The sequence below is a fragment of the Oncorhynchus clarkii genome, chromosome 28 (genome assembly GCF_045791955.1).
Source record: "Oncorhynchus clarkii lewisi isolate Uvic-CL-2024 chromosome 28, UVic_Ocla_1.0, whole genome shotgun sequence".
NCBI lineage: Eukaryota > Metazoa > Chordata > Actinopteri > Salmoniformes > Salmonidae > Oncorhynchus > Oncorhynchus clarkii.
Window position 1 is genome coordinate 15,968,523 of NC_092174.1, and position 18,004 is coordinate 15,986,526.

The 18,004-nt window shown below is 44.3% G+C and overlaps 1 protein-coding gene across 1 annotated transcript in view; it reads left to right on the forward strand.

Moving 5' to 3' along the window:
• The first annotated feature begins 1,427 nt into the window (after positions 1 to 1,427).
• Positions 1,428 to 18,004, forward strand: part of LOC139387616 (glypican-1-like) — a 123,845-nt gene continuing 107,268 nt past the window's right edge. The window contains exons 1-2 of the mRNA XM_071133990.1: positions 1,428 to 1,549; positions 1,661 to 2,194. Coding sequence (XP_070990091.1) covers positions 2,032 to 2,194 — 163 coding nt within the window. The 5' untranslated portion in view covers positions 1,428 to 1,549; positions 1,661 to 2,031. The remainder of the gene's footprint in view (positions 1,550 to 1,660; positions 2,195 to 18,004) is intronic.

Below are 18,004 nucleotides of genomic sequence, written 5' to 3' on the forward strand. Positions count from 1 at the left end.
GAGGGTGACTGTTATTGATGTGTGCAGAGGGTCCCTGGTTCGCGCCCGGGTAGGGGCGAGGGGACGGTCTAAAGTTATACTGTTACATATACACTCTTTTTGGTTATGACAAATATATATCACAGCAGTTTAGAGGTGTACAATGATTCTCCACAAAATGACTGCTTGTTTTGTCACAAACTGAAATAAGGCAAACTATTAGAGTTTTTGAAACCAGGAAATGGCAGAGCGATTTCTGCAAAGTGCATCTTTAATGTCATCCATAGGTTATTTTCAGGTGCTGTGGCCCCTCTGTCTCGTGCTCTCTCGTTCTGACTCTCCGCCTCCTCTTCCTCCTCATTTGACTGTATCAGCGCCGGGAGAGCATCATTAAAGTGACCTAGACTGGACGATCTCCGTTACTGCAATTTTACTGGACGCTCCTCTGCTGAACGCTTTCAAATAGGTATTGTGGGCCACCCATGAGAGTAAATGTCATTACTTTTCATCATGTTTGTACACTGCAAGTTGACATTTCCCAAAAATATTTTTGCACATGACATATTTTAATATACAATTAATAACATTATTGTTTCAATATCATGTCAAAGTGGTAACTATCCAAACATTGGGGCACACATACTGTAGGTACTCGAGGAACTCAACTTGTGTACACTTCATTATGCTACAGAAGTGTCACTGCTCAACCTTAACATGTGTTGACAATACAACAGGACAGATTAACCGGGATGACATTTACTCTCACGGTTGGCCAAAAAGAAATATAGCAACTAAGCCACATGTCCTGTCGTCTGATCTGACCTTGGGTTGTTGAGCTATGATCCACAACTAAGTGACCCAACTGTCTGGGACAAAAATAATCTAACGTGTCCACTATTTACTCAGCACTTGGTTGTTTTTAACCTATCATTTTTTTGGAGTGTACTTTACACATGCATGGATAAGTCCACATGTCCAATGTAGCCTCAGCTAATGTATTTTCTGTATTGCATTTAATCATTCAAAAATATGTTATACTGCGTAAAACGTCCCTAAAAACGAACTTGATCTAGGAATTTACCCAAGTAGACCAGACAAGTGAGTAAGGATGGCCTGGTGCCCCAGAGAACAGCTAACCAACCACCCAAACCTAACTACCCATCATTAGGGTCTATTGCTGATCTCAGAACGGTTTAGCGTCCTCATCGCCAAAACAAGGCCGTTTCGCGAGTCTGTGGCACACGCCACCAGAGGAATGAAGTCCGTTTCATTGGCCCGATCAACGGTTGGTTTGATGCAACATCCTGTGGGGAAGCTCCGTCGCAGTCACGAGCTTCGCGGTGTCCTCCAGCAGTCGGTGCCTCTCTCTTTCTCTCCCTCTCCCCCCTCTTTCTTTCTTTCGCTCTCTCTCTCTCTCTTTCGTTCTGACTCTCCGCCTCCTTCTCCTCATTCGACTGAGTGGCAGCGCCGGGAGAGCATCATTAACTTGAACTAGACTTGACGGTCTCCCTTACTGCCGTTTTACCGGGCTCTCCTCCGCTGAAAGCTGCCTTATGGGCTGTCATCGCCGGTAATACCATAAAGTGACGTTATTTTCCATTAATGTCACCTGTTGATTTTCTGGAATTTTGTAAATTCATGTTTTAAATTCACTAATCATGTTTCTATTGCCTTTCCTCAGGTGACTGCACATTGTTAACGGAACTGTCTACGAGGAGGCGCAGATCATTTGTGTGAAATTGCTCCAGTGGTTGATTTATCTACACCGCGTCCAAAAAGGCCTGCAAGCTGCTCAGAGAAGAGACGGGACTGCTCTCCCCCTCCACACACACACACACTCCCTCTCATTCCGTGCAGCACAGCGCAGAGACAGGACGCAGCGAACCAACCACGACAGTATAGCGAAGCCCAACGCAACTGAGAAGTTTTGACGAGCGCCTGCTATCGGGGCAGCGGGAGTGGATGTCGTCCGTTGTTTAGGACTTAACTCAATCACACGACACCCCTCTCTCTCGGATTTGCACTTGGCCGTGTGGCTGTACTACTTACTGTATGATGGATTTCGCGGTGGTTATAGCTCTGGTGCTTTGCGCCCTGACGGTGCCGGGATTCGGGGATACCGGGAGCGGAAAAGCTCAGAGTTGTTCGGATATCCGACAGTTCTACAACGGCAATGGTTTTAGTCTGAAAGGAGTGCCCCAGTCGGAAATATCAGGTAGGTTAGCCAATCTCTGTCACTAAAATGATGCTTTGCGCACCGAATTGACTTTGTTTGTGTACGAAGTATATGTAACGCCCCTGACCACCTGACCACCAGCAACTATGGATTCTTAACCGTTCTGAGAAATAGCTAACCTGGTAGTAAGTACCTGTCTGATAAAAATTATGTTCCAATAACAGAACCCCAAACTTCCCATCCCCTGCAAATAGACTAGGCTACTTAGGTTCACTCAGGTTTGCAGGTTCAAATGATAGTTATTGTGCCTCAGGATTCCTTGTCACGCCCTTAGAAACGGTTGGCTATGTTCAGTAGTGTTATTGCTGAGGATATGAATTGTCGTATATGGCAGTGGCACAAGTTAAACATGCGACATTTAAAACTATGTACATTAAATATTGTCCTTTACATTTTGTAGCCCACTGAAAATATTTCAGTGTAGCAGAACATTTCAGTTTCAAATTGAACCACACCTTGGATTAATATAAACAGTAAGTCAACAAGCCCTCATTGACTTCCTATTGCAATCGGTGCCAGCAGTACTTCTTCTGATCTAGCCAGTATTGATCATGAATATCCTTCATCTTGCTGAGGAAAAAAAATCTCTCTCTCTCTCTCTCTCTCTCTCTCTCTCTCTCTCTCTCTCTCTCTCTCTCTCTCTCTCTCTCTCTCTCTCTCTCTCTCTCTCTCTCTCTCTCTCTCTCTCTCTCTCTCTCTCTCTCTCTCTCTCTCTCTCTCTCTCTCTCTCTCGCTCTCTCGCTCTCTCACTCTCTCTCTTTCTCTTCCCAGGAAACTCCCGCTAGCCAGACGATCACTTGACCACAAGCATAACCGCGCAAATATGATGATACACACACTAACCTCACACACTGGCTGTGTGTGTATTGCACTGTGACGTCAGAGCTAGCTCTTTTCAAAGACACAGTCACAAGTCAGCATTCAGCACAGCTGATTATATGTGTGCCTTCCCAGGAATTCACCATGCATAGACTGTCACAAATGGCACCTTATTCCCTATATAGTACACTACTTTTGACCAGAGTCCTATGGGTCCTGGTCAAAAGTAGTGCGCTGTATATGGAGTAGGGTGCCATTTGGGACGTGGCCATGGTGGTTAGTTACCACACTGTGCTGGCTCCGCAGTCCACACTCTAGCCACATTGAGAAAGCGATCACTAAATAATATACAGTAGGTTAAAGTCAGATACCATAGGGAGTAATACTTATATTCAATGCACTGGCCAACTATTTACAATTCAAAGACAATGTGCCACAACGCAGGACACTTGCAATAATAATGAATTGATAATTAACAACATGGGTGTTGTTAACCCGTGTCTATATCTCCTCCAAACATCGGCTTCGAGGGCATTATCGCTTTTTTTACAACGGGTTACCATATTCAAATAATGATTAACATATTTTCATTAAAAAAATGTTATGTTGATTAATTTATTCAAACTATTTCCTACTTCTACAACATATAGTCCCGACACAAATCTAGGGTTGCTACCCAAGCCGGCTGGTTGTTCGTTCTATTGGTTCGGTTGCCAGAGACGAGACCCAGTCGTTCTATCTTTTTGTTCTGTATCCATGGAAGCGACTCAGTCGTTCAGTCTTTTTGTTCTGTATCTATGGAAGCGACCCAGTCGTTCAGTCTTTTTGTTCTGTATCTATGGAAGCGACACAGTCATTCAGTCTTTTTGTTCTGTATCTATGGAAGCGACTCAGTCGTTCAGTCTTTTTGTTCTGCATCTATGGAAGCGACCCAGTCGATCAAGTTGATAAATTGCCTGGCTGGGCTGGTGAGACAGTGGATTGCGCAGTCAGATGGAACAGAGTAAATAGGCATTTTAACGTCATAGATTTAGCCGGTGGTAACTTGTGGAATAGACCGCATTCAGGATTAGATCCAAATGTAGGCTATTGGTACATACAGTATTCCATATATACCGATAACCATAGTTTACAGTAGTATTAGCATTATAGAGGTAATATTATGTACTTTCTTCTAATGCTAATATATTTTCAAGTACTTCTCTTCCCGAAAATATATTTTTACTGCTATGCTCAATCCATAGCCTAATGCTAAAGTTTATCACTATGGGGCTGTGTTTCAAACTCATAAAAGACACACCCTCCTCCACTTACCCTCGTTTTATGCCCTTGGGGGAATCCCCGCGGCCATCTTTGTCGTTGGACAAATGATTAGCCAAGTAAAGGAAGTTGGCAACGTAAACCCCTCAGCCCTCGTTTTTGATCGAGTTTGCGAGTGTACAATTGTGTTCACTTCGAGGCCTGAAACTCCCCATAATTCAACTCGCGATGATTGTACATCCGCTAAGAAAAGTCTGCAAAAAACTTAAAGTCAACGTTAATATGGAGAAGTCAACATACAATTGTAAGTAAAAACAAATGTAAATAAGTTAGAAATTGTGCTACTAATTACACGTGACGGCTCAAACACGTCTCATAAAATGAATGCTGTTTTTCTTTGGTTAGCTTTTGGAAACGTTAACTTGCTCACAACTTTCCCCGACGTCACAATTATACATTGTCATTTTCAATTGACCTGATATAGTAGGATGGCTAACATTCAATGTCTGCGGATGCCTTGTCTTCTAGCCAAGATATGCAATGGAATCATAATTGACTGTAGCGCATATAAGGCACACACAGCAGTTCCATGATGACTGAAAACACAACCGTGGGATGAACGAGTGACACATTCCCGGGCAAGAGCGGCCCGTTTTTAAAATGAATTAATTCTTCCCTCGCCCCTTTGCCCTGCAAGTGTCAACTCGTCAGACGTCATGATACGTCCTCAGAAGTGTCCACTTAATTTGAGGGCTGAGGGGAGAAGGTGTGTTTTTTTTTTAAAGTGCTTGGAATGCAGCCACTATGTGATTGTGATTGCTTACAGGAGTCATGTGATGTGATAGATAAAATGGGATCGTGAAGTGATTGTAATGTTGCTGTGTTGACATGTGGAGAGAGATGTAATGTGGTGAACGTGTCAGCAGCCATACATCATAAAGCCAGGAGGTCGCTGTGCTAATGGGACAGTCTTAATCAAGTTGATTAACCATACCGTGTAAATCAATGGGCGGATTTAACGCCAGTGACAACCCCCTTTTCTTTGACATGTCTAATCCATAGGGTGTTGAGAACAAATCTGTCTTGACAGTACGTGATTTATTTCTTATTTTTGGTGCTGTGGACTTCACTCTAGTCTGAGGTCAGAGAGAGAGAGAGAGAGAGAGATGAGATGAGAGAGAGAGAATGACGAAGAGAGATGAGAGGAAGAGAAAGAAAGGAGGAGAGAGACTGCAACAGAGTGGGCAAGGGAGTGAGAGAGAAACAAAGAGAAGAGTAAGAGTGAGAAAGACAAACAGAGAGAGAGAGAGAGAATGGGAGAGATAGTTTATATCAGTGCCCTCCATGCTAACAAAAATAATGTCTTTCTCTGGCATATTAAACAGCTCAGTGAAGTAGTCTCCCAATTATGAGACACCTGAATGTTGCATCATGGCCATTCTTTCTTCCCAGGCAGGGACAGTAAGACTGTGGGCTTGATCAGACTAATGTATTGTCGGAGGCTGGTTCAAGGTTGCACACCAAGTCCATCATTGTGATTCACTCTGGGAGAGAGAGGAGAAGGAGAGGTTCAAATCAAATCAAATGTATTTATAAAGCCCTTCTTACATCAGCTGATATCTCAAAGTGCTGTACAGAATCCCAGCCTAAACTCCCAAACAGCAACCAATGCAGGTGTAGAAGCACAGTGGCTAGGAAAACTCCCTAGAAAGGCCAGAACCTAGGAAGAAACCTTCACACAGGACACCGGATAAGACAGGAGAAATACTCCAGATATAACAGACTGACCCTAGCCTCCTGACACATAAACTACTGCAGCATAAATACTGGAGGCTGAGACAGGAGGGGTCAGGAGACACTGTTGCCCCATCCTATGATACCCCCGGACAGGGCCAACCAGGCAGGATATAACCCCACCAACTTTGCCAAAGTACAGCCCCCACTCCACTAGAGGGACATCTTCAACCACCAACTTACCATCCTGAGACAAGGCCGAGTATAGCCCACAAAGTGGGGGGGAGGGGGGGCAACCCAGACAGGAAGACCACGTCAGTTACTCAACCCACTCAAGTGACACATCCCTCCTAGGGACGGCATTGAAGAGCACCAGTAAGCCAGTGACTCAGCCCCTGTAAAAGGGTTAGAGGCAGAGAATCCCAGTGGAGAGAGGGGAACCGGCCAGGCAGAGACAGCAAGGGCGGTTCGTTGCTCCAGTGCCTTTCCGTTCACCTTCACACTCCTGGGCCAGACTACACTCAGACTACACTCAATCATAGGACCTACTGAAGAGATGAGTCTTCAATAAAGACTTAAAGATTGAGACCGAGTCTGGTTATAGGAGCTGGTGGCTGGGTCTCAATAAGACTACACTCAGACTACACTCAATCATAGGACCTACTGAAGAGATGAGTCTTCAATAAAGACTTAAAGATTGAGACCGAGTCTGGTTATAGGAGCTGGTGGCTGGGTCTCAATACTGTATTATGGACACCTTTGCTTTTACTGTTTCTTGTTTGTCATCATTAGGACCTGGAGTTTTTCCTGGTCAGGTCATGGGGTAGGAACAGGGAAATCTCCTGTCCTTATTCTTTATCTCTGGTTGGTGAAGGGACTAGAATAGGTTTACACCATGTTGCTTAGACCTGGCAGGTGTTGTCAGATCATTGATTGTGGAGTAAAGGACACAAGGAAAGGAGTGTAGTTAATACTATTCAGACACAGCCGCTCTCCTTCTCAGTTTTGATTGGAAGAGGCATCGTCAGATGACAGGATAGGCAGCATAGTCATGAGCAGTGGGTTAGCAGATGTTTTGAGGAGTCCACTTTCCATTACGGACCTAGTAAAAACACTGAAATACACATGTAAGTAATACTGTAAATAATAATTACATATTAATAAATCCTACTTTAGTGTGTATTTCTAGTGTTACTAGCCTACTGTGTAAGATTTATGTAATGTAAAGTGCACATTATCATGCCTGATTATCATCACAGATGTTCACTGTGTTTACTGTGAGGGGAGGTAATGATTTTGTGTGGATCATTCCTCATCACACACACACACACACACACACACACACACACACACACACACACACACACACACACACACACACACACACACACCCTGTCCCTCTTTCTCATTACCCTCATGATGGCTTAACGATTGTTTTGTCTTTGAGAAGATGACATTATGACGTTTATCAAACTGATCGACGGAAATTAATGAGATTTCAGACCTTGATTCATCAAAGCTGTCATTGGGTGTCTGGTCTATTTTGTTTAGCCCTTAATCACCTCTGGTGTTACTTGATGTAACCTTGTCTTTGTTGTTTTTATTCCATTCTTCAAGCACTTATGCCCTGACTATCACTAAACAAAAATGTTTGGAAGGCTAAATGCAATTGTCAGCTTTTCAGGATAGCGCCCCCTAGCCTTGGGAGATGTGTGTGTGTGTGTGTGTGTGTGTGTGTGTATGCCTTTGTGAGCAACAAGATGTCATAGTTTCCCTTCGAAATTCAACGTATTATGGAAGAATACCTATTTTTGACGCATTAGTTCTGCATGGTTACAGGGTTAAAACAGAAACAACTTAAAAAGGTTAACAGTTTAGGTCTTCATTCCAAGTGGTTACGATTAGAGCTATGGTTTGGGGAAGGCTTAACAGAATTGTTCAACTTCATATTCATCATCTCCGGCACCACCCCAACATCAATGTAAGGACAGACGCTGGGAGACAAGAAGCAAGTACAGGGAGTGAACATTTAATAAACAACGGACATGAAACAGAACACGGACAGCATCTGGACAGGGGAAACAAAACGACAATAACGCTGACACGGGGATGAAACAGAGGAACAGACAGATATAGGGAAGGCAATCAAAACGTAAAGGAGTCCAGGTGAGTCCAATGAGCGCTGATGCGCATAATGATGGTGACAGGTGTGTGTAATAATGGGCAACCTGGCTCCCTCGAGCGTCAGAGAGGGGGAGCGGGGGCAGGCGTGACAGTGCCCCCCCCCCCGGGGTGCCGCACTGCGTCCCACCTGGCAAGCCTGACGGGCCGGCCGAGGCATGGGCGCTGGACAAGCCGGCTGATGCGTAGAAGCCCGACAAGCCGGCTAAGGCGTGGGATCCTGACGAGACGGCTGAGGCTTGGGAGCGTGACAAGCCGGCTGAGACATAATGTGGGGTGGGAGCCTGACAAGCCAGTTGAGGCGTAGGAGCCTGATGAGCTGGCAGAGGCGTGGGAGCCAGACGAGCCTGCAGAGGCATGACATGGGGTGGGAGCCTGCCGAGCCACCGAGGCAAGGAGACCTCTCGAGCAAGCTAAGGCGTGGAATCCCGATGAGCCAGCTGAGGCGGTTCAATCGGTGGTGGCACCCGGACCCGACGTCACCAACAAAATCAAACAAAAACTCCCTGGTGCTTCAAATTGTGGTGTCAGCATTCTGTAAGGACAGACGCTGGGAGACTAGAAGCAAGTACAGGGAGTGAACATTTAACAAACAACCGACATGAAGCAGAACATGGACAGAGTCTGGACAGGGGAAACAAGACGACAATAACGCTGACACGGGGATGAAACAGAGGAACAGACAGATATAGGGAAGGCAATCAAAAGGGAAGGTGAATCCAATGAGCGCTGAAAAATAAATACATGGTTATTAATGATGAAATCCTGAAAAATATTATGAACATTCCATCCATGAGGTCCACTAGAGGGCACTTCTGGTCATGCGACTGCAGGAAAGGGCTACAACAAAATAATACAAAACGACGTGTTTGGTATCATCAGTATTCATCGTATTTCCACGGCGTTCTAGAGCATTGTGAGCTGCCGTAGCGCAGTGGTCTAAACAGCACGCTCAGCTCCGTGCCTCATGAGTTCGTGCCCGAAGCAAGGCCTTTTTTGTTGTTGTAAGCGACTAGGAAGTCATATATTGATGTTCTAAGGACCTTTTCAAACGTCCGAAATCGCCGTCTATTTCCAGTGACCAGCCTGTCCGTGCGTGTTTGTGTATGCACGTGGCGTGTGCACGCTTGCGCAAACTCGTGTGTGTGTGTGTGTGTGTGTGTGTGTGTGTGTCTGTGGTGTGAAGCATGAAGGAACAACACACACGCTCCCAGTGGGCAGCTCAATTTCACCTCTTAGACTGGGGGCTAATGATATGCTAATCGTGTCTGTGTGTCTGCTGCCCTTACACACTGCTCTCAGCCCAGAGGTTAAATACAGACATTTGGAACACTGCACACTGGCGCAACAATGAGGACCAGCTGACGACTCAAAACTAGTCAACTACAACATGCTATGAGGCAAATGCTATTAAGTATTGTAGCCTACGGATGTTGTAGAGCTTTTAAACTACTGTAAAATGTATTTTGAAGGAAGATTTCCTCAACTGACTCTCCCTTCTCTTTTGTGAGTGAAGTTTGCTTACACTCTTTGACAAAAAAGGTGCTAAGTAGAGCCATGTAGGGGGAACTCTTTTGGTGCTAGATAGAACAAATGATTTACTATGTGTATTCACTAGATGACTAAAAGGGGGCGCTGTTCCGATGTCACCGTCCGCCATTATGTTACTCCTCATAAGGAACAGCCTCCATAGGAATTCATGGGAATTTACAGTATTTCAATGTAATGTTTCAAAAACACATGCATTTAAGTATGTTGTTGTTGTTGTGGGGACTGAAACATAAGAACTCTATATAAAACATTTTCCATTTTTATTGAGAAATTATGAGCATCTGTTTTGTTAATACAATACAATATGTATTGTTTAAAAAAAGTATGTGTGCTGACCAATTTAAGATCAATATGATTTGAAGTTACTCCCCCATGAAGCCAGTAAAGTCCAGATCAATAAATTACTAAGTACAATAAACCTAGGAACAGGTCCATTTTACATTCACATTATTTAGCAGACACTCTTATCCAGAGCGACTAGGGTTAAGTGCCTTCCTCAAGGGCACAGGCAGATCTTTCACCTAGTCAGGTCTGGGATTTGAACCGGCAACCTTTCAGTCACTGGCACCAACGCTCTTAATTGCTAGGCTACCTGCCTCCGTCACACACGGACTGAAAAACACTGTTCACCGGGGCCCTTGGTACTGGGCTGGTTGCTAACGTTTTATATCACTGACTGTTACGTTAATGTAACTCCTGAATCAACAGTAGAAATGTTACACAGGTAATTCAACACTGGGTAAATCTGGCCAATTTGTTGTCTACCATATACAGTGCCTTGCGAAAGTATTCGGCCCCCTTGAACTTTGCGACCTTTTGCCACATTTCAGGCTTCAAACATAAAGATATAAAACTGTATTTTTTTGTGAAGAATCAACAACAAGTGGGACACAATCATGAAGTGGAACAACATTTATTGGATATTTCAAACTTTTTTAACAAATCAAAAACTGAAGAATTGGGCGTGCAAAATTATTCAGCCCCCTTAATTTAATACTTTGTAGCGCCACCTTTTGCTGCGATTACAGCTGTAAGTCGCTTGGGGTATGTCTCTATCAGTTTTTCACATCGAGAGACCAACATTTTTTCCCATTCCTCCTTGCAAAACAGCTCGAGCTCAGTGAGGTTGGATGGAGAGCATTTGTGAACAGCAGTTTTCAGTTCTTTCCACAGATTCTCGATTGGATTCAGGTCTGGACTTTGACTTGGCCATTCTAACACCTGGATATGTTTATTATTGAACCATTCCATTGTAGATTTTGCTTTATGTTTTGCATCATTGTCTTGTTGGAAGACAAATCTCCGTCCCAGTCTCAGGTCTTTTGCAGACTCCATCAGGTTTTCTTCCAGAATGGTCCTGTATTTGGCTCCATCCATCTTCCCATCAATTTGAACCATCTTCCCTGTCCCTGCTGAAGAAAAGCAGGCCCAAACCATGATGCTGCCACCACCATGTTTGACAGTGGGGATGGTGTGAGCTGTGTTGCTTTTACGCCAAACATAACGTTTTGCATTGTTGCCAAAAAGTTCAATTTTGGTTTCATCTGACCAGAGCACCTTCTTCCACATGTTTGGTGTGTCTCCCAGGTGTCTTGTGGCAAACTTTAAACGACACTTTTTATGGATATCTTTAAGAAATGGCTTTCTTCTTGCCACTCTTCCATAAAGGCCAGATTTGTGCAATATACGACTGATTGTTGTCCTATGGACAGAGTCTCCCACCTCAGCTGTAGATCTCTGCAGTTCATCCAGAGTGATCATGGGCCTCTTGGCTGCATCTCTGATCAGTCTTCTCCTTGTATGAGCTGAAAGTTTAGAGGGACGGCCAGGTCTTGGTAGATTTGCAGTGGTCTGATACTCCTTCCATTTCAATATTATCGCTTGCACAGTGCTCCTTGGGATGTTTAAAGCTTGGGAAATCTTTTTGTATCCAAATCCGGCTTTAAACTTCTTCACAACAGTATCTCGGACCTGCCTGGTGTGTTCCTTGTTCTTCATGATGCTCTCTGCGCTTTTAACGGACCTCTGAGACTATCACAGTGCAGGTGCATTTATACGGAGACTTGATTACAAACAGGTGGATTGTATTTATCATCATTAGTCATTTAGGTCAACATTGGATCATTCAGAGATCCTCACTGAACTTCTGGAGAGAGTTTGCTGCACTGAAAGTAAAGGGGCTGAATAATTTTGCACGCCCAATTTTTCAGTTTTTGATTTGTTAAAAAAGTTTGAAATATCCAATAAATGTCGTTCCACTTCATGATTGTGTCCCACTTGTTGTTGATTCTTCACAAAAAAAATACAGTTTTATATCTTTATGTTTGAAGCCTGAAATGTGGCAAAAGGTCGCAAAGTTCAAGGGGGCCGAATACTTTCGCAAGGCACTGTAACACACGGCTGGTTCAATCATACTCCCTCCTATTCTACCAATCTCACAGACTGAAAAATCACAGAAAGCACGCTACAATAAAAAAAAGCTTATTCAGACTCAGAAGGGGTTGTTCTCTGTAGAACCCTTCACACTTTCCAAAGAATCGTCAAAGAACACTTTCTTCCAAACAGGGTTCTTAGGATGTTAAAGGTTAAAGGTTCAAAAAAAACTTTACCTTACAAAGAGCCCTCGTCTTTCAAAAATGGTTCCTCAGATGAAAACAGAGTAAAACCCTATCCGTCTGCAAAGAACCCTTTTTTCCTAAGTGTACTTGATTTCAAGATAAGGATTAATGAGGACCATTTGAAGGTTAATGTTAGCATATGGCAATGTGTTCGGCTATAGACATCTGATAGATAGATGTGTGTTAGATAAAAGGACTTGTGCTATCTCACTGTCTGTCTGTTTTGTCTGTCTCACTGTCTGTCTAGCAATAAATCCTTCAGCAGTTCAAAGTCTGTGAGCTGGGCGTTGATGTGTGTGAACATGGGTGTTTGAGCATGTGTGTGTGTGTGTGTGTGTGTGTGTGTGTGTGTGCGTGCGTATGTTTGTCAGTCTCGTAATAAATCCTCAGCAGTTGAAAGTCAGCATGCTGCTGTGCATTGGTGTGTGTGTGTGTGTGTTGAGACTGTCTGGTGGACGTGCAGGAGTTGTTAAAATGATGGTGTCAATAGTCAAGTCTCTTGAAGCATTAAGCCGTGATGGTGTGCCGGGAGCATGAAACAGACCACCGTGTGTTTGATGTTCTCCAGAGGGGAACACAGGAGGTTGGGGAGCCCTGCTCTGCTTGGCCCTGTACCTTGGCCAGGCTCTGGCCGGGATATCGGGGAAGAGAAGACAGGAGGAAGAGAGAAGGGGGAGGAGGAAGAGGCTCTATGTTCCACATTGGCGAAGAGAGATGATAGGGGGAATAGATGAAGAGGAGGGGTGAAGAAATGTTGTTTGGCATTGCTCTGGTGTTCTTTAACAAAGAAAGAGGTTATGGAGGTGGTAAATTTAATTTAATTTAAAGTTGGTCAAGTTGTTTTTTAGTTGGTCATACCAAGGATTATTTAGCTAGTTGATTTGGAATTTTAAGACCCCTTAAGGTATCAAAAAAAATATATAAAACAAATATTGGGTTAAACATTGAATTTGGCATTACTGCTATTAGCCAATAGAAACACATTGAATAAGGGATTCACTACATAGGCAAAAAAAATAAAAAATCTAAAGGAAGTTTGTTCTGAAGTGTCCTAAATCTGAGAGATACAAGCCAGGATGTTGAAGGAATTGTCCATAGAGCTCCGCAACAAGATTTAGTTGAGGCACAGATCTGGGGAAGGGTACCCAAACATTTATGCAGCATTGAAGGTCCCCAAGAACACAATGGCCTCCATCATTCTTAAATGGAAGAAGTTTGGAACCACCAAGACTCTTCCGAGAGCTGGCCGCCCGGCCAAACTGAGTAATCGGGGGAGAAGGGCCTTGGTCAGGGAGGTGACCAAGAACCCAATGGTCACTCTGACAGAGCTCTAGAGTTCCTCTGTGGAGATGGGAGAACCTTCCAGAAGGACAAACATCTCTGCAGCACTCAGCCAATCAGGCCTTTATAGTAGAGTGGACAGATGGAAGCCCCTCCTTAGTAAAAGGCACATGACAGCCCGCTTGAAGTTTGCCAAAAAGCACCTAAAGGACTTTCAGACCATGAGAAACAAGATTATTTGGTCTGTTGAAACCAAGATTGAAGTCGTTGGCCTGAATGCCAAGTGTCACGGCTGGAGGAAACCTGGCAGCAGCCCTACGGTAAAGCATGGTGGGGGCAGCATCATGCTGTGTGGATGTTTTTCAGCGGCAGTGACTCCGGGGATGAGTCAGGATCGAGGAAAAGATGAACTGAGCAAAGTACAGAAAGATCCTTGATGAAAATCTTCTCCAGAGCACTCGGGACCTCAGACTGGGGCGAAGGTACACCTTCCAACAGGACAATGACCCTAAGCACACAGCCAAGTCAATGTAGGAGTGGCTTTGGGACAAGTCTCTGAATGTCCTTGAGTGGCCCAGCCAGAGCCCGGACTTGAACCCGATCGAACATCTCTGGAGAGACCTGAAAATAGTGACGCTCCCCATCCAATCTGACAGAACTTGAGAGGATCTGCAGAGAAGAATGGGAGAAACTCCCCAAATACAGGTGTAGCCAAGCTTGTAGCGTCATAACCAAGAAAACTCAAGAATTTAATCGCTGCCAAAGGTGCTTTAACAAAGTACTGAGTAATGGGTCTGAATACTTGATATTTAATTTTTACATTTTTAATAAATGAGCAAAAATGTCTAAAAACTAGTTTTTGCTACGTCATTATGGGGTATTGTGTATAGATTGACTCAAGAAAAAAACGAAACAATTTTAGAATAAGGCTATAACAAAATGTAGAAAAAGTCAAGGGGCCTGAATACTTTCCAAAGGCGCCGTATAAGAAAGATCAGGAAACTCATTTATATATTTTTTGACATGTATTTATCCCCTTTTTGTTTTCTCTTGTTTTTTCCTTCAATCTCATTGGCCCCTGTTGTTCTTCAGATGTGAGAGGGGGAGTTCACCGATACAGTTATGCCCCCCCAAGATGCAGACACACACACACACACACACACACACACACACACACACACACACAAAGCACAGAACAGCCCCCCGCAAGGTCACAGCAGTTCAGAGGAGAGCTGCCCAGCATGTCTCACTTTGTGTGTGTGTGTGCGTGTTTGTGGTTGGGTGTCAGCGTGTTTGTATGTGTGTCAGTGACTGTGCCAGGGTGTGTGACTGTGACTGCATGTGTGTGTGTCTGCGGGGGTGGCAATGTGTCTCAGCTTTTGTCTTCAGAGGAATGGGTTCTGTCAAACGCAGAATTGTAACCCCTCATTACAGCAAGAGGGCTTGTGTCAACCCTGCTCCTCTCTGCCAAAGGCTTTGTGTGTGTGGTTTGCTTTAACAAGGATAATAAAACAAAGAACATTTAGACAAGTGGGGACATTTCACCGGTCCCCACAAGGAAAAAGGATTTTTAGGTATCGGGGGTTAGGATTAGAGTTAGAATTAGGATTAGGAGTTAGGGTTAGTTTTAGGGTTAGGATTAGGAGTTAGGGTTAGGATTAGGTTTAGGGGTTAGGTTTAGGATTAGGAGTTAGGGTTAGTTTTAGGGTTAGGATTAGGGTTAGGGTTAGGGTCAGGATTAGGGGTTAGGGTTAGGGTTAGGGTTAGGGTTAGGGTTAGGGTTAGGGTTAGGGTTAGGGGTTAGGGTTAGGGTTAGGGTTAGGGTTAGGGTTAGGGTTATGGAGAGACTTGCTGCCATAAAGTTGAGATGTGGGGAGGGAAGCACTAACTAGGTTCAGGTTTAGTAGTGAATCATGTTTGAGGATTGGAGCACATGCCAGAGCAGTAAAAGAAAGGAAATAGAAAAGTAATAGAGCCAGAGGAAATGAATGTAGCTTCTTGTCACTTCAGACGTTCTACTGACAATACCGCTAGCAAGGACATGATCCACAAAAGATTGACTTGGCTGGCTTAAATGCACGTACGCACACACAAACAGCAACAGTGCAGCGACATTGGCTAAGGTGACCCAGCCCGGCCCGCCCCCTCACGTGGGTGATGCCATGTTTGATGGATCTCCTCTGTACTGACAGCAACAGAAGGGATGACAGTGAGAGGTTGAGAATTGTCCGATCTGTACATCACTACAGGATGTCTCTCCATGGTTGTAATAGGGTTTGGTCTGTGCAGTGCGATCTGATCACTGTACTGCGAGCTGACAGGACGACTGAGTGTGTGTCGGCCAAATCCCCCCTCTGTCAATATATACACACTCTTTCACTAGGTTAGCCATGTCAGCTTAGCACTACAAACCTCCCGTTGGCAATTCTTTTTTGCTTTCCTGTTTTCATCTCTCTCTCTTTCTCTCTCTCTCTCTCTCCCTCTGTTGCCTTGCCCTAGAGAGTGCCTTGGCTCTCTCTCTCTCTCTCTCTCTCTCTCTCTCTCTCTCTCTCTCTCCCTCTGTTGCCCTAGACAGTGCCTTGGCTCTCTCTCTCTCCCTCTCTCCCTCTGTTGCCTTGCCATAGAGAGTGCCTTGGCTCTCTCTCTCTCTCTCTCTCTCTCTCTCTCTCTCTCTCTCTCCCTCTGTTGCCTTGCCCTAGAGAGTGCCTTGTCTCTCTCGTTCTCCTGCCTCTCCGCTTTCAGCCCTCCTTCACTGTCCTCTGCTATCTCTCTCTCTTTTTCTCTCTCTCTGTTCTGCTCTCTCACCTTCTCTCCATTCCCCCATTCCCTCTCTCATACAGACTGAAGAAATTGAATCAGATCCTAGGTAATTGTTCTGGGGACGATAATGTTGCCAGTGTGATTGATGATCTATCCTCTCTTTTTTGATTTTCTTCTACCTGGCTACATGCAGGTCTGTATTGAACACTTTATGTTGTAGCTACCTGAATGAAAACGGGGCTAGATTGTGTGTAAATAAGACTATGTGCCATATTCACGTAGTGTCTCAGAGTAAGAGTCCTGATCTCGGATCAGTTTCTCGTTTCAGATTGATAAGATCACACATGGACAGGGGGGACGTGATCCTAGATCAGGACTCCTACTTTACCCCTGATTCCATAGTCTAGACAGAGCTTGTATACAAACTGTTCTATTATGTAGATTGCATGTAGAACTCGACAGATTACATCATACATGCCCGCACGCACGCACAGACACACACATATGTTTTACTATCCTTGTGGGGACCTACAATGTATTTCCATTCAAAATCCTATTTTTTTAACAAGTGTTGTGTTCGAGATGACCTAAAGCGAGACCGGTTCAAGACTAAGACCGGGGGGTGGTAAATCTAGTTAGCTAAGTCAGTCATTGGCTAGGCCATCAGAAGCTAGATAAAGGCATCTGCCATTTGACTGAATTAGGGCAACATTTTGGAGTGACAGTGGAATCAACCAATCACATTTTGACTTAATGGGTGGGACCGTTTTTACAAAAACCTAGCAGAGCTGGTTAGAGCTGGTTAGATCTGGTTAGAGCTGGTTAGACTGTTTCCATGTTATCTAGAACGTTCTTGACTAACTGTAACTTTTTCTGCCTACGTTTACTGACACTGGTCATATTCAGCGGGTGTTGCCTGTTTGGAAATTCATCAGTTATTCTGAGTAGAGTGACCACAGTGAATTTGCGAACATAAGAGATATGCTAACTGGATAGCAGTCGTTCAAGATCTTGCCAGCTAGCTAACCAAATGACACCTGCATCTCTAGTTGTGTATAGCCACCAAAAAACAAAATGAGGGGAAAAAGTCACCCACTCCTTCAATGGCACCTTCCTAGCAGATAGCTGGGTGTAGTCTAATTTTGCAAAACTGTTCCCAAACGGCCCACCCAGCAAAGGAAAGGCACCCTGTGCGAAAAATACAATGTTTTTCTATAGTTTTTATGAGGTGTCGAATAGATTTTTCAGATGATTTTCACTCTCAAATCATACTTTTGTCAATGGAATAAAGACACAATATGTAATGATCTAAGTCCACAACCATGCTTAACCCACATCAATCTGATCGAGGGGCCTGTCAGGGCCTGGCTCCCCAGTGGGTGGGCCTGTGTCTACCCAGGCCCATCCATGTCTACGCCCCTGATGCAAATGATGACAATTGCGCATCACAAATAGCCAACTAACCAACACTTCGGAATAAACTTTTCAAATTTCAAATTGGTTTGCATTTACTGGTAGATATCATAAGTTGAAACGTCTTTCCTGCCCTACCGGCTACTGATGTCATAATTCTGTGAGCTTCTCC